Consider the following 26,990-nt stretch of genomic DNA (forward strand, 5'->3'; position numbering starts at 1 on the left):
AAATATTCCTTAGACAGTAAACAATGGCTTAATTTGATTCTATTGTATTTTCTTTACATGCTCAGTGGCACTTTCCCACTAGACTGTGAGCTGACAAGGGTGGGATCGTGTCTGTCTTGTTTGCTGGGGTATCCCAACTGTGGGGCCCAGCCCATGGCGGTCCTGGGCAAACGTTTGTTGAATGAATGAATGAAGACATTGCAATATATTGGTTTGCTTGGAGACATCTCATTTAATCCACCCCTTGTTAGGATTTAGGCCTATGTGAAAAAAACAGTGAACTCGGCACATGAATATTGACATGGCTTGGGGAATAAAAATCTGGATCTTGCCCTTAAGGAACTGAATTTATTGAAATGGTTATACATGCAATACAGACCAGAAAAAGGGCGAGCTGAGAATACTCACAGAGCACAGCGTCCAGGGCCTGTGACTGTGGGGGAAACTGACGGCCAGCTGGGGGAATTAAAGCAGGAGATTCTGGAGGAGCGTGCATTCAGCTGATTTGGCAGAAGGCAGGGAGGAGGTGCTCCCATGGGAGGAGAGAAAGTGCCAGGAGGCAGGAGGCAGCAAGGACTATGTGGTGCACCGGATAAACGTGCAGGAGCGATTCAGTTCAACGGGGAGTGACTGAGTCCATTGCATGTCCTCGCTGCTGTGCTGTGGTCACTTCTCTCAGTAAGTGCACGGTTCCCCAGGGGATGGCTCACACTCTATTTACACAAATTTCAACACCAAATGGTATACAGCTGTTTTAAGTAAAATTATGGTTTCTGGTCCTCTAACCCCCGAGTCTGGGCTGGCCCCTCGCACCCTCCACCTCCTCTCCACTCCCTGCGGCTCCCTTCTCACCAGTGCCACTCTGAGACTGTCACTTTAGGCAGAGATTTTTTTTTTCCTGCAAAGCAATGGCTTGGAGTCAGGAGACCCGTGCTCAGTTCTGGGTTTGGATTAGCTACCTTTCCCAGACTGAACAAGGTTTAGTGATCTCATCTGTGAAATGCGAATGATAATAGTAACATTTTTGTCTTTAGTGCTTTAGTTAAAAAGTAATTCCAGAGGGCAGGCCCAGTGGCGTAGTGGTTAAGTTCATGCACTCTGCTTTGGCAGCCCAGAGTTTGCAGGTTCGGGTCCTGGGCACAGACCTACAGACTGCTCACTAAGCCGTGCTGCGGAAGCATCCCACATACAAAATGGAGGAAGAATGGCACAGATATTAGCTCAGTGACAATCTTCCTCAAGCAAAAATAGAAAGATTGGCAACAGATGTTAGCTCAGGACAATCTTCCTCATGAAACAAAAGCAATTCCAATTTTATTTGCACATCTCAAAGATTAGAGGGGATTCAATTCAGGGCCCATAGTAACACTTCACAAAGCTCCTTTCTCCGTTTCTCATAGGACGCCCCTAACCCTTTGCTACTCCTTCTCATCACTTTCTTTCTCCGAACCCTCCAACATTTCTTGCCCATACACACTCTTCTTTTTCATTTATTCATTTTATTATTTAGTCATTCAACGAACATTTATTGGTTCCTATCTGTGGCCTAATAATTAGGGACACAGCAATGAATAAAGCAGACCTTTTCGCTGCCCCTGAAACATACATTTTCATGGGGAGACAGAGAATAGCACATGTTTTAAGAATCAAAGTAAGAGAAGAGAGTTATGAGGTGTGTGTGTGGGGGGGGGGGGGGTGCCACGTAGCCTCTTATCTGCCCTACAGTTCTCAGGGTGTTATGTAAAGATAAAGTGTGAAAATGCTTTTTAATGTATCACAGGGTCAGTCACACCAAACTGTAAATGTGTACTTTAGCAGGAAACAAAGAAAGAAATTCTCGGAACCATGACTCCCAGGCCCCATCTGCAGTTACAGGAGAACGAATAAAATAACACTTGAATACAGAAATCAGATATTTTGAAGTCCATGATACAGAGAGGTTGATAAAAATAAAGGCTTTTGGGGCTGGCCTGGTGGCGTAGTGGTTAAGTACACGTGCTCCGCTTTGGCAGCCCAGAGTTTATGGATCCTGGGTGCAAATCTACACACCACTCATCAAGCCATGCTGTGGTGGCATCCCACATACAAAATAGAGGAAGATGGCACAGATGTTAGCTCAGTGACAATCTTCCTCAAGCAAAAAGAGGAAGATTGGCAACAGGTGTTATGCAGCAATGATTTGGGATGAGCCTGGAGCAGATTTTACATTTAAAATAGGCTATCTTTTGGTAAAGCTACTGGTTCTTTGTCCATTTTATTGCTTCTCCAACACAAAAATCCTTCCTCCTCTAAATAGAGAACTGGAGAGTTTCCTAAGTGTCATGGATGTCAAAGTTTGGTTTTACAAGAAGATGCATGTTGTTGAGGACAGGTGAGGAAAATGAAGGGTCATCTTCTGGGCCCAGTGTGAGAGGAAAGGGCTCAGAGGTGAAGTCAAGGAGAGGAGGAGAAGGAGGAAGAGCTCAGGTGACAGGAAAATATGCAGGGTGGGAATGGGACCCTCAAAAAGGGATCAAAGGCCAATGGCTCTGTGGCCGCAGAGCCAAGAGCTAGGATGGGAGGACAGAGCCCATAAAAGACGGGAAGAGGAGATATTCAGTATGTCTTACCTTAGAAAGAAGACTTATATCACAGATCAGAAAGGGGCAGTGGAAAACAGGATGAGGTAGTTATGAGGGAAATAAATGTGATGCTATTTCAATGTCAATCAGATGGAAGTCAAGCCTCTGAAATTCAAGGTTTAGGGGCTTGGTAAATATCCCAGGCTTTCAGTTGGGATCCCAGAAGGGCTGTTCTAGAAATAAGGGCTCTACTCCAGTAGTAAGGGCAAAACTGAAATAGACCATCCCTAACAAAACCTAAAGCCAATGCTCTTCATCCCCCAGAAGAAAATCAAGCTCTCTTTGCAGAAAGATAGTATCACCCAGAGCCCCTCCAAGTTTTTATCCATAATGCCTGGTTCTCAATGAAAGAAATATGAAGCGTGCTTTAAAATGATCAAATGACTGCAACCCAAGAGTAAAAAGAGACAGTAGAAGCAGACCTGTAGGTGATTCAGGGATTGCGATTGAGAATTTAAAATAATTATGGCCAATAAATTCAAGAAAATAGAGGGGAAGATAGACAAAGTAGATAAAAGGATGAAGAGTTTTAATACAGAGTTGGAATCTTTAAAAAACAGAATTAAATGTACATTCTAGAACTGAAAAAGATAACCTCTGAAATTAAAATAATTTATTGGATGGTTTTAACAGTAAACTGTAGAAAATGGGTTTGAGTGAACTTTAACAGCAGACACAATAAAATATAGAATTAATGAAGTGGGAAAGAAGTTAATTTCAACCAGAAGAAATAGGGGTAGCCTAACTACCATGGGAAAAAACTAAATTCCTCCAGGGTGCAGGAGAAAAGCTAGAGATGGGAGATGATAATTGTGCCTAGAAGGGTCTATGTTCTACTGTAATCCTGACGTGTCTTCTGGGCTGGCCATGGTGAAGTCCAGAGCTATTAAAATAAACTAGGCCATGATATCTCTAGAGTCTGTGCCTGAAATCCCTTATGCCACAGTCTAGTTTAGCTGTGATTCTAAATTATCTGTGTGGATCGGACTGCAGGGGAGAAAAAGGAAGAAAAACAGGGAGCTAGAAGATGACTCTTTAGAAGAAATCTCCCTTTTTTTAGGCTTGAAAGGTACCAGGGATGAGGAAACTCAACATTTACTTGAAAAATGGGAAAGTGTGTCCTAATATATCTTATTAAAAAGGCATTAAGGACAGAAGCAAAACACTTACCAAAATTGTGACAAGTTGTTTTTCTTCACAGTCTTCAATTACTTCTACATTTAGCTTCTCTTTATATTTCTAAAATGCAAAAGCAATTGCAGTGTGAAATTCCTATAAAGCAGAAGATTTGTATCTGATTCTTCTCCTCTTAAAATCAGCTAAAATATATTGAAAATATGCCATAATGAGTTATGTGACAAAGATGCATTCTGGATACAAAGACATAAAGCACCTTATTATGAACAGTTTTCTCCAATAAATAATGTAATATAATTGATTTCTCTATTCCCTAAAAATGTATCAATAGCTATCTTAAAAAAAAAAAGAGATGTGGGTTGTTTGTACGTAGGTAAGAAAGAAAGAGAAAAACGAGTGGCTTACATCTGTTTTTTATTAGTTTATAGCAATTTCTCTTTATTCTCCTCAGACCTTCTCATCTTCAACATCTCAAACTCTCAAATAAAATTCTCTTAATTCTCAAAACACCTAGCAAAGCCAAAAACAAAATGAAAAAACACCCCAGCAAAACTAGACCTATGCAAACACTCTAAAATGTATGGAAGTAAAAAGAATAGACATAGTGAATGTGTGATATTTTCCTTTCATTTGGTGATAATTAAAACACTGTTTGCTAATATCTACTTGCTCTCCCATCATCCATGATGCTGGCCTTGGTCAAGTTTGGTCAGTGAGAATTTTAGTGAATGTGATGTGAGTAAACACTTGAAATGTGCTTGCACAGTTGGGTTTGCTGTCTTGCAGTTCCGTCACCACCGTGAGGAGAACATCTATCAGGTAGCTGCTGGTCAAGAAGGGTGAGAGATGCATAGAGCAAATCAGACTCACAGCTTGGGGCCAAACCCAACCAAGATCAATTGAAGCCTGGTCAATCCACAAATTCATGAATCAGAAAAGATGCTTACTGTTACAACAATAACTGAGGTGTTTGGTTGTTATGCCGCATTATATGGCAATAGCTGACCAATACATTTCCCTTCCTGACAATATTTTTTTGCTTGTTAACACACTTGAATCTACCAGTCACTACTCCAGCTCCCATATACCCAGGAGCTGTTTTTTAACAAAGTGCTATTCCAACCAAGCAGCCTGGAAGTCTCATAACACTCTGTGTATAGTGGGCCACCCAGGTCATCTCCCTACCCCTCCTTCTTTGTCTCCCCTTCCTTAGACCAGGACTAAACCTATTCTCATTTGTCAGACCTCTGAATAATTAGACGAATTCCAGAATCCATGGTTAGATACCACCTAATGTCCACAGGACTGAATTCCCCACTTACCAAAATAGACTTGATTTCATCAGGAGTAGCTTTGGTCTGGCTCATGAGCATTTCCTGAGCTATGTCCTTTCTGTTCTCTAGCTTATTCATTTTATCATAGGTGTCAGTATTTAAAAGAGACCATCCAAGAAATTGTGTGAGCGTCTGAAATGGATAATACGTGATTCAATTCTCTAAAATTAAAGGAAAATTAATTTGGAAGCAACAACCTGCATGTTCTCTTATCAATTTCCCTTCCACCATCAACAACCCAGTTCTTTGTTTTAGCCTAAGAAAAATCATACTAATAGTTAGCACCAGACAATAAAATTGGCTAAGCCCTTGCTTTTCAAAGTGTACCATGCACCATGAAAACTTTATTAGAGGAGAAGAATTACAAAAAATCCAGTAGGATAAAGCATGACCTGAAAATCAGAGAGAGGCCTGGGGGTGATAAGAGGAAGATGAGAAAATAGAAGAGGGGGTGGGGAGAAAAGAGATAGAAACCTTCTTTCCCAATTTCCCAATATTGTAAAGAATTTTGACTAAGCCAAAAGTTCATACTTTGGTAGAAAATGTTGCAGTTTATAGAAGTCAGGAAATAGAAATACACAATAACAACATATTGACTACAGCTATGTGTGACTCATGTCTTAATTGCCCTTCCCAAATATCATTCCAGAAAAACAAAAAAATGCCTCCTCCATGATTTCATGAATTTCATTTACCTCCATTATTTTATAATTGCACTTACCTCAGTAATGTGTTCATCATACTCATCAAAAGGTTTTCCATCCTTTCTGTTGTAAAATGTAGCCACTCCCACAATGTCTTCCTTCTTGTTGACGATAGGCAGGGACAAGACGTTTTTAATGACCCAACCGGTTTCATCTACAGGTCCTTTCTACAAACAATAACGACATTTAGGTTATTTTTTTAACTTTTTATTTTAAAATAATTGTAGATTCACAGGATGCTGCAAAAGAAATGTACAGAGAGGTTCCAGGTACCCTTCACCCAGTTTCCCCAATGCTAACGTCTTGTAACTGTAGTACACTATCCAAACCAGGAACGAGACATTAGTACAGTCCACGGAGCTTATTCTGATTTCATCAGATTTATATCTATTTATTTGTGTATGTGTGTGTGTGTGTGTTTCTATGCAAATTCATCACATGTGTAGATATATGCAACTTCCACTAGAATCAAGACACAGAACTAATCCATCACCACAGGGCTCCCTTGCACCACCTCTTTACAGCCACCCTCCCTCCTTGGGTTATTTTTAATTTAAAAAGAGAATAATCTTTGGGTGTTAGACGCACAATTCCTACATTGTGTCAGAACATGGCTAGGACTATACAGCCATACAAGTGTCCTAGTACATTCAATTAAATGTACTAGAACCAAGTGTCTGTATTCTGACAACCCCCTCCTCTCTATGTCCCCCCAGCCCTAGGGATGGGAAGCACTTACCTTTGTGTTCCCTGTTCACTTTTTCTGTCCTCCAACACCAGTTTAGCTAATTCCTTACATTAAATTCTCTCTGATGCAATACCTCATTGTGGTTTCTGTTTCCTGACTGATCCATCAAGATAGTCTTTTGTTCTGGGATGAGGCCAACTAGTAAACATCTGTCAAGTCCCTATGATGTGTCAGGACTAGTTGCTTGTGGTACAAAAATGAATAAATCACAGGCCTTAACCTCAAGATAACCATCTCGTGGGGGATGCAGACACAGAAGTTTAGGAGTGTTTCCCAAAGTGTGACCCAAGGACCACACAAAACAGATTTTTTTAGCTTGTTTCATAATCTCTGGGGAAGCATTATAAATAAGTGCCCCAGGTAACTCTGATGGCCTCTGAAGGCTGAGAACCATGGGGTAGCACCCGCACGCTTTGTAGCAAGGCAAAGGTAGCCGAGGACTCAACACGGCGCGTTAGTCCTTCTTCTGTCTGCCCTTGGCTTCCTTAGCATCCGCGGAAGCCCGGGTTCACTCTTGCCTTCCCCATGAAGCTTCCTCTGACTCGTTTTCGCCCATACGGAACTCCGCTTTTTCAGAATTCCAACAGCAACCATAGCCCGGACCATACAATTTAGCATTCAGATATTTTTCAAATGCTTCAGAATCGTTTATTTTTGTCTCTGAGGCTGTTTTCTAACCTTACCAAACAGCTGTGCCATGAACGGTTGAATTCCACCTACGTGATAGGACCGCCTGGGGCACGTGACAGGGGCTCAATAAACGATTGTTTATTAGTTGAAGAGCTCATCTTTCTACTTGGAATGAAAAGCAGAGAAACCAAACCTCAATTTATGTTGCCTAATTTTCAAAGCTTTAGGACAAAAAAGCAGTGCACAGTGGTTCTCAGTCTTCATCTTGGAAAACGCTGTGAAATATTTATATACTCAGACCTTCACACGGCCTAGGGACAAAATTAATAGCAGAAAATATATTACCTGTGTGCAAAATAACTTCACAACCAAAGCACCCATGTATATTTTTTTAAAACTTCCAAAATAAGCTCTTCTGACCTCTGACCTCCAGAACTGTAAGATGCACACATTTGCATTGTTTTAAGCTACTGAGCGGTAATTTGTTACAGCAGCAATAAGAAATTAACACACCATGTCCCCAGGGAACATAGTTTGAGAACCACCGCCTTTGCAGGTTTGCTCTGACCAAAGGTTTGCTTTGGATCATTGGTTTTTCCATTAACTTCCCAGATGCAAAAGGGACTAGTGAGAATGAGCAGGAGGTGGGAGAAGGGGAAGGCAGAACAGGGCGAAGCCTCGGGGAGGGCAGCCGCCCTATCCTTGTCTGCTCTTTGGAATAATCCACAGGGGCAAAGCCGTGAGCGAAAATGGGGAGGGAGCCTGAGGAGGCTGAGAACACCATCAAGATGCAGGTCTGACCCAGGGCTAAGGAGAGAGGGAAGGAGGGAGGGTTGCGTGGAAGCATCTTAGACGACAGTGCTGTTTTATGAGTCTGCTGGGGACTCCTAGGGCCAACACTGTCAGTCAGAGGAGGCTGGGTTGCTTTAGCATCCCTGCGACACTCAGCCAGCAGCTGAAAGTGGCCCATGGGAAGCCTGACCTCAGTGCATCTGTGACAGTGGATTTCTGAGTCCAGCAGCCATTGGATGGTTATCCTTTCCACAGTGGGAGACCTGAGAAGTGCATTTTCATGGGCACCACACTGACGTTTCTTGGAGAGCTGGGAAATTCCTATGGGCTGAAGTTTGCCCCAGCCTCCTGTCTGCCAGGGCCATCAGAGCACCAGTGTGGTTTCTCCCGTGGAAGCCACAGCGTGGCACGAGAGAAAGCAGGAGTCCACAGACCTCAGAGCGTGGCCTTGATTCTCCCGGGCCATCTCCTTTCCCTCCCTGTTTAGACAATGACTACTAAAGTTTCGGACACTTTAGAAAGTCCTTGTCCCCTTTTTCCTGCTTGTGCATTCTTTCCTGGCCCCGAATTGCCATAATATGGGGTAAGGGCTGGGCACAGCATGGTCATGAGTAAGCTTTGGCTACAAGAAGCAAGGAGCTGGAGGACATGCACCATATGGTGTTTGCGTGTTTTCCGTGTCAGTGAGCAGAAGGACGAGCAGGCAGAGCAGAGGGAAATCTTCCATGTCGCTAAGCAAATGTGCACAAGTTTCCCCAGGCTGGTTTGCTGCTTCTGCTGAGGATGCACCCCTCGCCCTCCAGGAGGTTGGCCTCCCCATCCAGGCACAGCTTGGGCTCTCTGTGTGTATCTGTGTGACAGGCAGGAAGACAAGGTCCCCACTGGGAGGACAGTCTCTACTCCTGACCAGGACTAGGGCTCTAACTGGACATTCCTTAAACCTAGGACACAGAACAAGAGCCAGAAGGCAGAAAAGGAGCGGCTGCAGAGCCAAATGCCAGTTTATCCCCAAGGTCAGGTGGGGAGGGGGTAACAGAGGTCACAGGTGAGGAGGAGATGGGAGTGACAGATGGGGGGTGGCAGAGCTGACAGGTGGGGAAAGCATGTTGGATCTCTGGATGTTGGAGGAAGAAGGATAAAACCGAGAGCCTTGACGGCAGGTGAGGCCCCCGAGGACCCAGTAAGAAGTTTTCCTTTTCCGCGTAACGGTTGCCATGAGCTGCAGGAAAGGGCTTCGAGAAAACCACCCAGAGGGCTGAATTCAGGTGCCAGTCATCCATGCAGAGAGCATTTATTGAGCACCTGTGATGTGCCAGGCATGTTGCTGGTACTAGATGACCAGGAGTAGGGGAGAATGGAGAAGGGCAGGGCCCCCAAACACCAGTTGACAAACACCCTGTCTCCTCTCTCACTCTCCCTCTTTTCCTCCTGCCTCTTGTCCCTTCAGTGAAGAATCTGCTACTTGGCCCCTGGCCCAGCCAGGGTGAGGGGGACATAAGCCCTGCGTGTGCCTCCTGGCCACACCTGAGCACAGGTTGACTGTGGGGATTGGGGGCGGGGTGGGGTGGGGCGGGGTGGAGGAGACTGTGCTGCTCCCCTCCTCCCTGGACTGAGCCGTGAGGCCTGGCAGAGAGCAAGGTTACCTGGAAAGTGAAGTATTCGTCTGCAGGGGCATTCAGCATGTTACATATCTGTAAAGCAAGAAGAGACAAAAGTCCTGAAACATCGTGTGGTGGAGCCATTAAACCCACAAAGCAGAACAAGAAAGAATGCATCAGGTGGGAGGGTTTCTTGCAAAGTGCTCGGAATGCTCGAAAGCGAATTAGCCACATGGGACCTCAGCTAGGCCAAATGTGCTAAGAGGACATGGAATTCAGCTTCTCTTCTGCTAATTAAGTCACAGGACGACATTTAGCACCATCTATCTCTGCTCCTTCTTACTCTCCCTGCCTCTAAAGATTCTTCTTCCAAATTCAGCGCAACTAGCTGTTTAGGCCAAGGAGAGGAGAAATCTGAGCAGAAAGGCCGTTCTGTTGGAGCAGGTGTGGCAGCAATGCTGGGAAGGCTCTGTTTTCTTTTCCTTTTTTTTTTTTTTTCTGATGTGGGATCCATGTTGGAAGAAGGTGGCCACGGAGCAGGAGGAAAAAGCCAGACAAGCTTTTAGGTACACCAAAGTAAATATTCACTATGAGACATCACTTTAAGTACTGAATTCAGAGACTATTGCTCACATCCATAAGGACAAGAAAGTATTCCAGTTTGGGTCATTTTTAATTATCTGTATGTTGTGTCATATCCACAAATGGGTCTTAATAAAAGACTATATCTTTCTTCCCACCAAAATTATATTGGATACTTGAAATCACAGCATTTTAAAGCTGGAAGGAACTTCAGTAATTAAATTCACGCTTTTCTTTTGAAAGAGGAGGAAAGAGAAGCCCAAAGAAGTTAAGTGATTTTGTTCAAATTCGTGGGGTGAAACTAGAAGTGGGGTCTCCAGTGAGGGTGCTGGTGGGATGGGTGCTCCAGGTGAGGAGTTGGGGAAAGCCCTGATTTGCATTATTTGCCAATTTCCATGTTGTAACTACTTCTACCATGGGCGATTTCAAGCTGCCAATAGTTTAACAACTTGCTCTCAAAATTCCTGAAAAATCTAGATTTTGATTTTGGCGATAGGTAGGAGCAGGCTTCTACACCCTCTGCACTAACCCGGCCCCTCAGGCCCCAGGTAAGCGCTTTCCCAGGGTGGCTGAGCCATGTCAGCTATTGCTGTGCTACTCTTACAAAGCAAATGTGCAAATCTTTCAAAGTTTTTATTAGCATATCTAACCTAAGAATTGAACGACTTTTTGTGCCATCCATTAATTTTATGATCTAATTTGAATGAATAACATGAATTGATCGTCTGAGCATCATTCAGGTGTGTTTTAAAGAAGCAAAAAGCTGCCTAGTCCTCTTTTCTCACCCTTCCATCAGCAGCAACTGTTTCAGTCCACACTTTCAGGCCTCTGGGGAATACCTACAGATGGGCCAGGTCTTAGAGGCCAAGCTTTTAACTCGGTATCCAGAAATCCTTTCCATCCTCCCTCCCTCCCTCCCTCCCTCCTGTTCTCTCTCTTTCTGTGTTTCCTCATCATCTTGATTCCAGCTTACTTTGATCCTGTATTCAATGCCTCTAATTCTAGAAATATACCTAATTTTTGCTTTTAATGTCTAAATGATTTCAGCTATAAGAAATCACTAAACTGAAATCTGTCATTTCCCCATTCAAAGCTGGGATTTACTTAAAAAAATTTTTTTAATTGAGATATAATTGACATACAACATTGTATTTGTTTCACGTGTGCAACATAATGATTCGATATTCGTACATATTGTGAAATGATCACCACACCAAGTCTAGTTAATATCTGTCAGGATTTACTTCTTTCATGAGAACTCTGTGTGCCCAGGGCCCCAAAGTCCAGCGAGGTCCAGTTGAAGACCTTCTGGGTTTGTGAGAAAATGACCCAGGGAAAAGTTTTAAAAAGCTAAAAGGAAAAGTTTTCATACAGTTTAGAGGAGCATGAGATATATACAAATAATTACGGTTAAAATTACAGATCATTTTTATTACCCAGAAAATAGCATTTAAAAAATTTGTGAAGGCCCCATCTCTTAGATAATTAGGTCAACAAGTCAACAACCTCATTTTACAGATGAGAACGTTAAAACCCAGCAAGATCAAGGGATTTGCCCCAAGTCAAGGATTTGCCAGGGGATTTGCCCAAGACATGACTGAGTCGAGGCACCCGGGGCTCCTGAGTCATAGCCTCTTGCTTTCCTCACCAGAACCCACTGCTGTTAGAGCAGGTACCCCACGGAATGGCGTCACTCTGGCTGAGTCTGCTGAAATGTTTGATATCATCCTCTAGACTAGTCATTCTCAGCAAGGAGCGATTTTGCCCTCCTGGAGACATTTAGCATTAAACGTCTGGGACATTAGTCTGAGACATTTTGGGTTGTTACAAGTAGGATAGTGCTACTGGCATCTAGCGGGTAGAGGGCAAGGATGCTGCTAAACATCCTACAATGCACAGGACAGCCCTCCACTACAAAGAATTATCTGGCCCAAAACATCAATAGTGTCCATATTGAGAAATCCTTCCCTATACACAAATTATGTATGTTTTTAGTAGGTTCTGACTCTCAAAAGTACATATAATAGGATTTCACTTTTTTTCTTTTTTGTGAGGAAGATTGGCCCTGAGCTGAGATCTGTACCAATCTTCCTCTATTTTGTATGTGGGATGTCTCCATAGCATGGCGTGATGAGCTGTGTATAGGTCGGTGCCGGGGAGCCGAACCTGCAAACCCCAGGCCGCTGACGTGGAGAGAACTTAACCACTAGGCCACCGGGCTAGCGCCAGGATTTCACTTTTGAGAGTGAAAGGGAGGACTATTAATAATCCACAAGGACAATAGGTATAAAGAGAAGCTATCCCAGGCAAACTGGGATGTATGTTCATCTTAACTATGGAGTCCCAGGAACTGGCTCAAGGTCAATTCTCTAAAACTCACGTTGGAAATGCTAATTCGCCTAACAAGCAATTTGGTTAGAAATACCTTAAACTAGAGGGGAAGGATCTGAGGGGGGAAGGGGGTAAAGGGACACAAATGTATGGTGACGGATGGAAACTAGACTTGGTGGTGAACATGATGCAGACTATACAGAAACCGAAGTATAGTGATGTACACCTGAAATTTACACACTGTTATAAACCAAGGTGACCTCAACAAAATAAAAAAAAATAATAATAATAAAAGAACTACCTTAAACTATTTACAACAGTTTGCCACCATCTTGGGCTCCCAGCAGAAATATACTTATAGCATTTATTTGCATATTTGCTTGTTCTTTAGTGTTGTCCTCGTGGGGAGGTCGGCAGGAAAGCAAGTGCAGGGAATCTGCGAAAGAACCAGAACCTGGAAAAAATCCTCAATGGCTCCGGGCATGGATCCCTCAGCAGGTTGGTTTTATGGCAGATGGATGACTTGGCAAATTAACCATTCAATCGGTTGGGTTTTGAGGAATTACCTTTCTCTAACTGTTTCCCTAGGAGAGAAGAGGTCCTGAAAAATCAGGCCATAAATTCTTTTACACTGGCTGCGGCAGCTTTGGGAATATTAAACGTGATAAAAGCTCTAAATAGGGGCCTAGTAGTCGGCCTGCCAGGAAACCAAGGATGGGGGCCAATGGTCAAGCTGTTTGGCTATATAGTGAGGCTGAAAAATTGTGGCATCTATGGATTCAGTTAGGAAGGAATCAGATTGTTTTGGGCATTACCACCAAGTCACTATCAAGGCAAGACTGACGTTTTTTAAAAATTTCAATTATTTTGGAACAATTTTAAAAACATGATATTTGTTAGTATATATTGTTGCTTATTCCTAAAAGAAATAAAATTTCTTTTCTCTTCTTTTTCTTTTCTTCCCTTTGACATGTCTCTACACTAGGGAAAGGGATCATGTCACCTGGTTGAGGCCACCTGGTCCTGGAATCATTGAGCCCAGTGTTTAGGCCTCTTCCTTGAAACCCCAAAGTAAAGCACCCCTGTGTGTAAAGATTATTCTGCAGTCCAATTCAGAATTTTCCTCACTCTGTCACCATTCCACAGCCAGCAAGTTTCACTCTGAGCAGAGGCAAATCTGTGACAGTAGAAGGGAATATTAGACAACCTAGATTTTGTTTCACTTTCTCTATGATCCTTGGGTGACTCTATTAGTCACTAGAATTCACAGGCCCATTTATTAAACAAGAAGATTGATGAAAACTGCCAAAAACACAAGGAGGACACTAAAGAACAAGCAAACATGCAAATAAACGCTAAAAACATACTTCAGAAACTTGGATTTGAAGGGAGAAGAAGGAAAAACATGAACATAAAGAAGTGTTGAAAGCATCAAATATTCTTGCAGGGTGACATCTGGATGCCAAAAAATGACACAGATGGCAGAGAAGTCCAGCTGGGGAGAGAAACCAGCCATGAGAAGGAAGGAAAGTGTGGTTGAGGCTGAGTGGGTAAGCTATGGTGACCCTGGTCCCCTGACCTGAGAGCTATGGGACCTCCCAGAGATCTCTCGTTTGCTGTTTCCCCACCCCTGACATCTCTTAGCCAGACCTGACCGCCGTCCACCCCAACCCCTCCCACCTGAAAACCAGAGCAAAAATCTGCACTCCCTCTGTCAACTCACTACATTTTGCATTGCAGTCAGTGGCAAAGTTCTCTCTCTATTTTTCTCTTTCGTCAATAATTTTCCATACTCCAAAAGTCTGGACCAAGGTAACTGTACTTGAGATCAAACTAAACCCAGCATGAATCATAGTCATGAACTTCACGTCTGAAATTTGTGTGGCTGCAGAATAAGAAGTTGTGGGATGGATGAATCTTTCTCGTGTTGACAAAATATTTTTATATAGAGTTTGGGAGCCTCTGGTTAACCTACCTTCGACTGCCAAGATTCCTCTCTCCCATGTCCTGTGCCAAAGGAAGTGGCCACCTCACCCTCACCTGGTGCATTCTTGATTTCACAACTGTTTCCATCTTTTAGCTAATAAGAGTTTCATTCAATATTATTTAAGATTTGAATTTGTTCAGTAACTTACAAATCCATTTTCAGCAACATACGTTGGCAACCCGCTAACGAGAGTCCAGTGGTCTGCTGGAGGTGTCCTTGAGAATGATTAGAAGAAAGAAAATCTTTACTACACAAAGAAATGCACTGTGTACAAAAATAAAAAAGCAACTCGTGCAGCCACATTATGACAATACTCACGGAATCACTTTGATCTCTTCTTTTCCATGTAAAATGTAATCAATGATTTTATAAAAGATGATTTCCTAAGACAAAATGGAAAGATTATGAACATAATTTTATTTCCCAAAGAAAATACTTTTCATTGATGAAGTTATACTTTTAAATTCATTTAAATAGAACCTTATTTCCCCGTCACATTTCTCTGCATAACTACTACCAAACTAATGATGTCCTCATTACAACCCTGTAATAAAACTGGAAATATTATTGGCCATTTATCTACATGAACAAGCCAGTTGAACTAAATTTTAAAAGTTAATTCACCCAAACAGCTTTTAAGGGAATCTTGTTTTTTCTTTTAACTGATTTCCAGAAAGACTTGACTGATAACTTCAGTGGAACAAATCATGTAATTTCTCAAGCTCAGTCAATGTTTTCTCTTCCCAGCTGTACAATGAGCCCTTACCCACTTCCAGCACTGGCTTCTCAGAACAGCTGCCTCAGAAACAGGATTCGGCCAATACACTGTCAAAGCTGGAAGGGACTTGGGAACTAGTCTCTCTACTTCTTTGGGCAGATGAAGAACCTGAGGCCTGGACACAGTCCATCCCTTTACCTTCCCTTTCCTGTGTGCTGGGGACACAGCGGTGAAACACAGTGCCTGTCCTGCGAAGCTTCCTGTCAAGGGGGGCAATAAATCTAACCCCACCCTTCCCTGGAGATTTCAATCCAGCACATCAGAAGAAGGGCCCGGGCACAGTGTGTTGAAAAAGCTGTGCAGGTGGCTCTGATGCGTCCCTCCGCACTGAGAACTTTGGATCCACCAAGCCCTGCCTTTACAGAAAAGGAAACAGGTTAAATAATGAGTTCAGACAAGGGCCACCCAGCTGGCTTGGGGCAGAGCTGGGACTTGAACCTTAGTATCCTAGTCCAGGGCTCTTTCTACTACTCCAAGTTCCCTCAGAAAGTTTCAGGACTAGAACCCAGGCCTTCTCCGGCTAGTGCTTTTTCCTCTATGCACGGCTTCCTCTGGTTTTGGCATGGATGTCATCAAGGAAAGACGTCTGCACTTACTCTGCCATCTGGTGTCTTTGGACCTTTATAAGGCTCAACTTCTCCAAGCTTGATTGGCCATTCATCATAGAACTCCTAGAGGCAATTAAATTAAACGTTATTAAACAAACTGTTCCATAACCTACCATATTTTATATGAATTTCCTGTGTTTGCATATTTTATGTTAATTTATATAATTAGGGAATTTTAGAGCTGGAAAAGACCTATAATTCCCAGCAGTACTGCTCATGAACTCATGACAGTGGACAAGTCACTTAACCTTTTTCATCTGTAAAATGTAGCTCATGATAGAACTTATACTAAAGGGTCTTTGTGAGGATTAAATGAATAATACAGACCACCTATCCTGACACATAGCGAAAAGTACTTAACAGATAGCAGCTCTTTTACACATAACTAAACTAAATACAGATAGTTTAAGAGGCTTGGTAAGGTCATGCAGAGTGGTCAACAGTGTTGTCTGTCTCCCCAACATCCGTTCTCTTCCTCTTCCTTGCTAACAGAACCTGGTTTTACTTGGGTATCAGGTGGTAATTTGTTCAGGGAAGATGGGTCTTGCACAGCCCATGAGCGGTCAACAGGAGGTGCCTGGGATTAATTTGAGGGCAGGTATGTGGCCCAGTTGTGGAGAATGAAAGAAGGGGAGAAGTCTGCCAAGGGGCTTCTGTGGAAAAGTGTTCCTCGGATGAAAGGTGATGAAAGCGACCTTCGTAAGAAATTTTGTCATGTTTGTGTGTCATGCCTTGAGCTGCAGCAGCCATCTTGCCACTGTAAGAGGAGACCTCACCAGCATGCTGAAGGTAGTAGGCACCTTGCCAGGAAAAAATGGGGAGCACCTGGGACTTTGATGACTGTACTGAGCTCCGGATTAACCAGCCTTGGAACTTCCCTACCTTGGGATTCTTGTTAAATGCAGTAATAACTGTCTTGTCGTTAATGATGCTTTTAGCTGGGTCTGATGTTACATGCAGCCAAAAACATCCTAACCAATACACTCAGCTAGAAAGTCCCAGAGCCACGATCAGAACTCAGCTCTCCTGCTTGGTCTTATATTTATCCACTTAGAACAATTACTCTGAAAAAATAACTTCCAATCACATGGGTAATAAATGATATGGTATTCATTAGTTATGTTGAACTAGGAGCGCTCCAACAGAATTAATTAATTAAGGTGAGAAATGAACATTATATTGTATGTGAATAATATTAAGTATTTCATTATTTCTACTTTACAATAACTTTAACTTTTCAGAATATAAAGTCTCAAATTGATACTCTCATTTATTATGTCCTACTATGTGCTAGATACTATACCTATACATAAACAGTCTGTAAATAATCCTTAACCCTCACAACTGATAAGAGAGACATCCTCATTTTACATATGAGTAAACCAAGAGTCACGGAGGTTAAAAGACTGAAAAGAAGAACAAAGTCAGAGAAATGACACCACCTGACTTCAAGACTTACTATAAAGCTACAGTAATCAAGACAATGCAGCATTGGTGAAAGAACAGACAAATAAATCAGTGGAACAGAATAGAGAGTGCAGAAATAGACCCACACAAATATAGTCAACCGATCTTTGGCAAAGGAGCAAAGGCAATAGAGAAAGGATAGTCTTTTCAACAACTGTGCTGGAACACTGAAAATCTAAATGCAAAAGAGATGAATCTAGACACAAACCCTACACCTTTCACAAAAAAATAACTCAAAATGGACCATAAACCTAACCGCAAAATGCAAAACTATAAAACTTCTGGATGATGACACAAGAGAAAATCTAGGTGAACTTGGGTTTGGTGGGATTTTTTAGGTACATCACCAAAAACACAATCCATGAAAGAAAAAATTGAAAAACTAGACTTCATTAAAATTAAAAACTTTTGCTTTGCAAAAGATACTCTTAAGAGATTGAGAAGATAAGCCACAGATTGGGAGAGAATATTTTCAAAACACATATCCAATAAAGAACTTGTATACAAAATACACAAAGAACTCTTAAAACTGAACAATAAGAAAATAAACACTCTAATTAAAAAGCAGGGTGGGGAGCCTGTCCAGTGGCGTAGTGGTTGGGTTCTCATGTTCCATTTTAGCAGCCTGGGGTTGGCCAGTTTGGATCCTGGGCACGGACCTGCATATCACTTATCAAGCCATGCTGTGGCAGGTGTTCCACATATAAAATAGAGGAAGATGGGCACAGATGTTAGCTCAGGGCCGATCTCCCTCAGTAAGAAAAAGAGGAGAAAAAGAGGAGGACTCATGGCAGATGTTAGCTCAGGGCTAAACTTCCTTTAAAAAAAAGTGGGCAGGGGGCCGACCCTGTGGCTGAATGAAGTTTGCACACTCTGCTTTGGCGGCCCGGGGTTTGCCAGTTCAGATCCCAGGTGTGGACCTACACACCGCTCATCAGGCCATGCTGTGGCAGGCGTCCCACACAGAAGAACTAGAACGACTTACAACTTGGATATGCAACTATGTAGTGGGGCTTTGGGGAGGGGGAAAAAAACATTGGCAACAGATATTAGCTCAGGGCCAATCTGAGAAAGAAAGCAAACAGTTTGAAAATTTTTTTAAATTTAAGAAAGTGGGCAAAAGATCTGAACAGACATTTCACCAAAGAGGATAGAAAGATGGCAAGTAAGCATAAGAAAAGATGCTCCACATCATATGTCATCAGGGAAATGCAAATTAAAACAATGAGATATTACTACAAACCCATTAGAATGACTAAAATTCAAAATACTAACATCACCAACTGCTGATGAGGATGTGGAGGAACAGGAACTCTCATTCATTGCTGGTGTCAATGCAAAATGGTACACCTCCTTCAGAAGATAGTCTGGCAGTTTCTTACAAAGCTAAACATAATCTTACCATACAATCCAACAATTGCATCCCTTGGTATTTACCCAAATGAGTTGAAAACTTATGTCCACACAATGTTTATAGCAGCTTTATTCATAATTGCCCCAAACTGGAAGCAACCAAGACATCCTTCAGTAGGTGAATGGATAAATAAACTGTAATATATCCAGAGAATTAAATTTTATTCAGCAATAAAAAGAAATGAACTATGGAGCCATAGTAAATGCATATTACTAAGTGAAAGAAGTCAATCTGAAAAAGCTATATACTGCATGAATCCAACTATATGACATTCTGGAAAAGGCAGAGCTATAGAGGCAGTAAGATAATCAGTGGTTTCGAGGAGTTTGGAGAGGGGAGAGAGAGATGAAGAGGTGGAGCAGAGCGGATTTTTAGAGTAGGGAACCTATTCTGTACGATAGTGTAATGGCGGCTGGGTGACACAACGCATTTGTCAAAACAGAGAACTGTACAACCCGAAGAGTGAAGCTTAATGTGAACTATGGACTTTAGTGAATAAAAGTAAGGTATCAATGCTGATTCGTCAGTGGTAACAAATGTACCACACCAATGCAAAATGTTAACAATAGGGGAACCTAGGGGGAGGGAGAAGAGGACGTATATGGCAACTCTGAACTTTCTGCTCATCTGTTCTGTAAACCATAAAACTTCTCAAAAAAAATAAAATCTATTAACTAATTTAAAAACGAGAAGAAAAGACTTGGTCAAGACACATACGGCTAGGAAGCAGAAGAGCCAAGATTCAAGTCTAGATCTTTTTTGCTCCAAAATGTACACTTTCCCCTCTGTACCATACCTTCTTGTCACTGGTTCTTGTGATCTAGCATGATTATTTACATAGTATATCCACTTTTTAATGGATCACATTTCATGTGATGTCTATTTTATAGGTGACTTTAGGTGAGACAAATGTATGGAACAGTGAGAACCTTCTCCTTGGTCATGTCCAGCAGTCCAATGGAGTATCGTTCACAGTTCAGGTACGTTCTAACAGTGTAGAGAGCTTTGTGAAACTGCCGCTCAACATCTGTGAGCTCTTCAAACACCTTATTGGCTGACCACATAAGGATCTGAAAGTAGGTATTGAAAAGAAAACAGTTAGAACAAAATACACTGTGAAGAAATGGAGCATTAGCCAGAAGAAACAGGAGGTGCATCACAGAGCGAATACATATCACTAAACAATGCAATTCCATTTTTGAGCACGAACACATCTGACAAACCACTCAGATGCTCTAAGTGGGACAATGAGTAGACCTTTGCAAGGCTGTGGGTTTACGAAGGGAGAAAAGTCATGATTGGTCCCCACGTCCACATGTTCCGCTCCAAAGGTGAAGTGATCTAAAATTGGATGCAGACACAGTCCCTGGGCATGGGGTCCAGTACTGGCAGCACATTGGCTCCTGCCAGCCCTGGGAGAAAGTCGCATGCCTCTTTCCATGCATCCTGGACTAGTTAGAAGTAACCTTACCTGGAAAGTTAGAACAGGAGGGCACCTTGGAATCCCTCCATGCTGACCTCCCTCCCCCCATTGTACTGATGAGGAAACTGAGGTGCAGAGAGTGGTCCAGACTCAGGTATCCTGGCTACCAATGTTCTCCTTTATCCCTTTGGCTCAAGGAGGCAAAAGACTTCAGAGGAGTGATTTGCTTCTCAAATTAATAGCTTTACTATGTACTAGCAACTGCTAAGAGCTTTATGTGAACGAATTCATCTTTTAATAGTCACAACAACCAAGTGGGGTGGTACTATACATATCCTCATCATCTCATAGATGAAGTAACCATGGCTACCCAGGATATAAACTGAAGAAAGGAAAGCTAGTTATACATACAGATGGAGGGTCAGAGAGGTAGTGCTGGTGGGGGGTCAGACGACAAGAGGACACCTGGGATTGAAGTCAGAGGATCTGCTCCATGTGGTTTAAACCCCTCCAAGGGCTGGGAGGGGCCTGGGCTTGTCATCTCTGGGTGCCTTTGTCAGAACAAATCAGCATGGAGTGATTAACATCCCCTTCCCTTTACCTGGCTTCTTCGGGATTCAATACTGTACAAGTAGTTGGTATGATGAAACTTTAGGATGATAGAAACAAAGTTGATGTATTTGGAAAAGACCTACAGACAGCAGAGAAAAACAAATTAGGTGTGATATCTTTCTTTCTGTTATACAACAAATAAATTTCCTGAGCCTCTGACAGGATTCCAAGAGTTAGCATTACCTCTTCATCCTGCTTGGAAAATTCAGATGCATTTACTTTGTTGACTGCCATAATCACAGCAAGAACCTCCTTGCCCATCACGATCGGGGTTGCCAGCAGGTTCCTGGTGACATACCCAGTTTGTTTGTCCATGAAGTCAGAAAAATGGCTGTTCTGAAAGATACATTCACACATTGGCCAAAGCATCACAGAATCACGGACTGCAGATCTAGGAATGGCAACAGATCATTCTCTCTAATTGAAGTAGTACCAACAGATAAGCAGGGCCTCAGCACAGAGGTCCCAAACATTCCCACCCACTCCCATCCTAAGATTGCATAGAATGAAACTGCCCATTTCAGAATGAGCATTTCCCATCTAGCTATGGCCTACCTAGGGTAGGCTGAGATTGTGCCGGGAGAAAAGAGGTGATGTCATGGCCGAGTGGAAAGTGTGCTAAGAGGGGAGGGAAAGATGCAGGATTACAATGGACAGAAAGCATGTGCTGGGAAGGCGAGCACGGCTGAGATTAAAGGCATATTTCATAGAGCTCTTCTTTTTAATTACCAAAGTAAAATGTGCACTTGAAACCAGTCAATTCCCCAAATTCCTACTCTCACCTACTTGTGGAAATCAGTGTTAACTGCTCAGTATGTCTCCTTCTAAGCCTTTCTCCGTGCTTGGACAAAGGCTTTTTCTTTTCTTTCTTAATAAAATTTTCCTTTCTACTTTTATACAATACTTTCATCGCTTAACAATATCTGAAGGACTTCCCTCCAGACCGATGCATATGGATGTGAACGCGTCTTCCAGATTCTTGCACACCACTCCACAGTGTGGGAGCTCCATGATCCTCTCAACCACCCTCCATCGATTCAGCCTATTTATAGTTTTCCCCTCTGCAAACAACGCTGCACTAATCATTCTTGCTTTTATTTTCATGTGATAGATTCCCCAAGGTGGAAATCCTTTTTGCTGGATCAACAGGCATATATAGTTTTTACTTACACAGATTACTTTTACAAAAGGTTGAAATTTTTGCTCCCAGTGGTCATGTGTGAGAGGACCACCCTCTTGCCAGCACCAGATACTTTGCAGTTTTTCAATGTTTTACCAAGCTAACGTCTTTCATTTATACTTTTTATTTCTTTTTGGGGGGAAAAGAAGTGGATCATCCCAGACATAAGCTTCATGTGGTAGATGCAAGAGATGATTCTAACACACTGACCATGGAAAGGGCAGAGTGATGAGTCTGGAGAGACGCACAAATAGAAGGCTTGAGAAGAAGGTCAAGGATGGCAATTATCTTTTTAGCTGTAATGTAGAGGAATACCCACTCTAGATGAGGGTAGACTCAGCCTTCTGTGGGTCCTTACCATCTCCCCTTTGAACCTGAGTCTTCTTCAAATAGAACTGTATTTTCAGCCTGACTCTGAGACTTATTGGCCAAAATTAACATGATGTTTCTTTCACAAGTCATGTTATTTTCATTTCCCTCTGTTGGTGGTGCTTTTAAAAGCAGCACAAACCTTGGAGGCTGGACTCCGTTGCTTCCCAAAGTAAAAATGTGAGAGTCCACTGGTGTGTGATTTCCAGGCCAGAATTTCCACCAGGGAGCAAGACCTGCCTGGTCAACAGAGCTCGCAGCTCAGCCCAGAGCAGCAGTCCCGGGCTGTGCCTCAGAATCATCTGCAGATAAATGCAGATTCACAGACCTCACAGCAGACCCACCGAATCCTAATCTCCTAGAGTGGAATCTGTCTTCCCCAGGGAACTGTACGTTTAGGGAGTGAATCACTCCAGTGGAGGATCCCTGGAAATGGGACCATTCACAAAGAAAATGTGAGACACCATGGGAGTCAAATGCAGCCCCTCACCCCGGATCTCTTCTGTACCTTTCCCAAAGTGGAGCCACACAAACAACTCTGTATTTATTTAGGAGACAGCATGGTGAAGAAGGTTCTGGAATCAGGCTTCCTCAGCTGAAACCAGGCTTCAATTTACTATCTGTGTGATCCTGGGCATGCTACTTAGCCTCTGAGTCCCCTTTTTTTAATCTGAAAGTGGGATAATGATATTATCTACTGTCTAGAGTCCCTGTCGTGAAGCTAGAATAACATAGCAAGACTAGAGCACTTAGAAAAGTGTCTGACACAGAGTACGCGCTCAAGAAATTTTGGGAAGAGAAACGGGGATTTTTTGGGCCTCCCTGGATGAGAAGTAGTTCTCTTTTGCAAGTTCTATTTTGTATCTAGTTCTAGCTTTTCTAAACATTTCTAATCACTGAAGAAGTTAGATGCTCTTAGCTGATGAGGCCTCCTATGCCCAGGAGCACACTTCCTCCAGAGGGTCAGCTCCCTGCCCCCAGCCATCAAAAGCCACCTTTCTTTCCTAACTCCTCTCTCGGTTACTTCTCTCTGCTTCCTGTAGCATCTTCACCATCAGGCCAGGACGTCTCTAGACATTGTTAGGTTCTTTCTCTTAATCCACTGCTTGCCCAGGCCAGCTCGTATTTCATTTTCCTCTTAATCTAGTACCCATTACAGATGGTGATCACCTTCATTTACACAGCAATTCTGGGCACTAAAAGAATAATCAAAATGCCAGGAACACACACCATGGGATGGAGCCAGGCAACATTTCTTTGCAAACACACTTCACTCTGCAGCTTCAACATTTGATCCTATTTTATTCTAGATTCTAAACACAAGGAAATGTTCTTAAGTTCGATTGGAAGTTTGGAGAAAATGGCTTATAAGTTTCAAAATGTAATGCTTGCTTATTATCGTATCAGAAAACCCTGGATAAAATCACCCATCAGGTGAGATGAGGCTTTCTAGTTTTTTATTTTCACTTGAGCAAACAATCCTTTGTGACGTTTATTTGAACAAATCCTGTATTTCTCGGATTAAACTCCCTCAATGATCCTTCTTCAAAGAAGCCACTGAAGGCAAGTGGAGAACACTGTTTAGAGCAGCAGGAGGCCTGGACCCCTCATCCAGTCTCAGCATCGTTAAATTCTGATTAAATACCCTTAACCCTTGAGATCAGGAGTCAGAAAGAGAGGCGGGAAAGCAGAGAGCGGAGAGAGAAAAGGGAGCTATAAGCACTCTGTTAATTATTGAAAACTCAGGACTTCTCCCATGGCTTTCTTTTAAACCACAGTCAGAATGAGAACCACCCACAGTATTAATCAACAGCTTTCCCAATAGAAAAAGAAATGATTAACTTGAAAAGGATTTCTCTCAGTTTCCTGTTATTAAAAGTTTTTCTGCCTTTAACCTGTTTTAAAAACAGGCAATAATCATTGACCATTTTTTGGCCGCCCACACCCAGTCCCCAAAACCCCTCGTGGCATAAATATAATGCTATCATAGCTGTCATTTATTAAGCACCTACTAGGCGTCAGGCACTTTATGTACATTTAATTTGTACATTTGGTGACGTCCATTTCTCGGGTGCAGAAACTCAATCCATCACACAGTTACCTAGTCTTACACCTGGATCTGTGCCCAGGTCTGTCTGAGCCCGACGCTCTCATCCTACACCGTGTGGCTTCCATGTTACCACCTTCATAGACCTCCTATGTCAGGAGTGTCTGGCTCTGTCTCTTTGCCTAGGTGTGAGAAGTCCTTTCCTCACCTGCACCCACACTGCCAACCAGAGAGAAGTCGTGTGTAGTCAGAGGTGTGGTAGAAAGAGGGAGGCCACAGAAGACCAGAGTTATGGTCTCAGAACCACCACATCCTGCCTAATTGACTTGAGAAGATTCCTACATATACAGGATGGAAATAAAAATATGGTCCTTGCATTCTGCACAGGGTCTTTGTCAGAATCAAATCAGATCAGGAGTGAGAAAATACCTTATAAATTGTCAAGTGCAATGAAAAGTTACAGAATTAATAGAAATTTCCTTTAAAACATCGGTTTCCATCTCCTTTCTCTTTGCAGATTTTATGACAGAAACTAAGTGTGGCAAAACTGCAGGGATGTGGGGTAGCGTGGAAAGAGCACTGGACACAGAGAGAGGAGGCCTCGATTCTATTCCAGCCCTCCTCATTCACTGACCACACCATGGACTCAGGGAGAGATACAGCTCCCATGACCTCAGCTTCCCGTCTGCCCCAGGAAAGAGTTGGACTAAAGACTCTGGGAGCCCTTTCCATCTCTAACGTTCTGCAATTGACTGGAAATTCACTTCCTCTTCCTGCATCTGCTCCCCCAATAGACCAGCGGTTTTCAGCATTGGCTACATAACAGAATCTCTTAGACAGCTTTTCAAAAATACGAATGCCTGTGCCCCAACCTCTGCGAGTCTGGTGTAATTACTCTATTGAGAATCTTAGACACTAGTATTTTTTAGAAAGATCCCAATTTGATTTATGGTGCATCCAGAGCTGAAAAGCACCACTCTAGGGGGAAAAAAATGCCTAGAAGCAGTAGAAATGGAGAACAAATTAGGACTTTGTCTCTCCTTTGAGCTTAGGAGGGTGCCTGTCTTCAACACGTAGGTCTCCGTGCCACATGCAACAGCCAGGAGTCCTGAGGAATGAGGAGAAGGGAGAGACGAGACCCTCCCCGCCTCCCCCCCGCTCCCCTCCCCTTACTGCCCTGTCCATGCAGTGACTCTCACCATGGACAGCAACAGACCAAGGTCATCTGATCTTTTAGGCAGCTCTATTCTATTATTTTCACCTCAACTTTGAGAACTGGGCTCATTAATAAAATATTATGGTAAAAATCTTTTTGCCCAACTCTTCTCTAAAACGCTTTTTCAGAAAAAAATCTTGAATGTCACTTTCTTAAGTTTGATGTCCTAGTAATTTTCATGATGGCCTCCCTTGGAGACTGGCAAGAAGTGTATTCCCATGAGAAAACCTCAGGGTGTGTGGGCATAGCCTCCTAACTGGTGTCCAGAGAATTTTGCCTGAAGGGTGCGAATCAGTTTAGTCGCCTAAAGCAGCTGTGGTCAGCCTCAAAAGCCAACTTCAACTAGCTTAAACTCACTGGAGGGAGGGATCGTAAAGGCCTGAGCACCCTATGGTGCCCACGACAACCCTTGCCCCTGAGGGCTGGCCGGTGGTTGTTTGCCGAGTGTTGCTAATGTTTGACAGCTCCTGCGCCTTATGGATCTGTGCAGCCCTCCTCCTGTAATCAGCTTCAGGAGCCACGTAGGGTATTATCCTCCCCACTCCAGCTGCCCCCTTCACAAGCAAGCAATAAACCCCGGCACAGAAAGCATTTCAACTCCGTTCCATCGTAATCGACGTCTCCCCTTTTGTTAACAGTAAATCATAATAACGGGGTCCCTGTGTAGGAAAAGGGCTGGCAGGAGAAACTCCAGGCTGTGCCTATGGTTATTGCTGTGCAGAGGGATTATGGGCGACTTGCATTTCCTTCTTTTTGTTTATTTCTATTTTCTAATTTGTCTAAAATGAACATGTATTGCAGTGGTAAGAAGAAAGAGTTAATTTTTCTGTTTTCAAAAGAGCATGACAATGCCTTGTATTTCTACAGTATGCTGTTGTTTTAGGAAGGGTCCAAATGTCCTATTTACATGCTTGGAATTTATTCGTGATAGATCTGAGTTATGGGGGGTTGGCATGGTCAACTGCACTTAATCATTACCTAAACTCACATTTCTAGTGATCTCAATGTGAACACCTGAACTTTCAAATGGAATCATTTTTTCATTTTGCACATTTGGTCTCTAGCTGAAAGAATCTATTTATGAGCCAATCCATCCCAAAGAAATGAGTGTCTTCAAAGGGTTGGGAGTGAGAGGCGTGGGGAGCAGTTCAAGAGTCTTGGCATCTGGCCTGTTGGCTGATCTCCGCAGCTGGCAGCCTGCTTTGCGGTGTTGTTCAGAAGGATAGTGCCCAGAGCATGGAGCTCTAAGAGAGCAGGTGTGGAAGGTACCAGGCCCAGGGAGGTTGCCCAATAAAACACCAAACGCTACCTGGGACATACTTACCCTACAAAGTTATTCATTGTTGATCTGAAATTCAAATTGAACAGGTCATGTTGTATTTTTATTTGCTAAATCTGGCGGCTCCCTGCCT

The 26,990-nt window shown here is 42.9% G+C and overlaps 1 protein-coding gene and 1 long non-coding RNA gene across 5 annotated transcripts in view; one reads left to right on the top strand and one right to left on the bottom strand.

Moving 5' to 3' along the window:
• Nucleotides 1-26,990, bottom strand: part of PDE6C (phosphodiesterase 6C) — an 89,876-nt gene that overhangs the window by 21,246 nt on the left and 41,640 nt on the right. For all 3 annotated transcript variants that reach the window (XM_070261778.1, XM_070261779.1, XM_070261777.1), the window contains 10 exons: nucleotides 20,950-21,102; nucleotides 20,756-20,845; nucleotides 19,661-19,801; nucleotides 15,839-15,913; nucleotides 14,783-14,847; nucleotides 14,613-14,679; nucleotides 9,610-9,657; nucleotides 5,814-5,963; nucleotides 5,081-5,224; nucleotides 3,792-3,860 (listed from right to left, as the gene is read on the bottom strand). In XM_070261778.1, coding sequence (XP_070117879.1) covers nucleotides 3,792-3,860; nucleotides 5,081-5,224; nucleotides 5,814-5,963; nucleotides 9,610-9,657; nucleotides 14,613-14,679; nucleotides 14,783-14,847; nucleotides 15,839-15,913; nucleotides 19,661-19,801; nucleotides 20,756-20,845; nucleotides 20,950-21,102 — 1,002 coding nt within the window. The remainder of the gene's footprint in view (nucleotides 1-3,791; nucleotides 3,861-5,080; nucleotides 5,225-5,813; nucleotides 5,964-9,609; nucleotides 9,658-14,612; nucleotides 14,680-14,782; nucleotides 14,848-15,838; nucleotides 15,914-19,660; nucleotides 19,802-20,755; nucleotides 20,846-20,949; nucleotides 21,103-26,990) is intronic.
• LOC138923348 (uncharacterized) lies at nucleotides 566-25,669 on the top strand. Of its 2 annotated transcripts, XR_011436836.1 has the most exons (5): nucleotides 566-678; nucleotides 12,869-12,975; nucleotides 19,622-19,711; nucleotides 23,626-23,749; nucleotides 24,880-25,669. It is a non-coding gene; the product is annotated as an uncharacterized lncRNA (long non-coding RNA). The 2 variants fall into 2 exon arrangements; XR_011436837.1 differs by lacking the exon at nucleotides 23,626-23,749.

This window comes from Equus caballus, chromosome 1 (assembly GCF_041296265.1).
Source record: "Equus caballus isolate H_3958 breed thoroughbred chromosome 1, TB-T2T, whole genome shotgun sequence".
Taxonomy (NCBI): domain Eukaryota; kingdom Metazoa; phylum Chordata; class Mammalia; order Perissodactyla; family Equidae; genus Equus; species Equus caballus.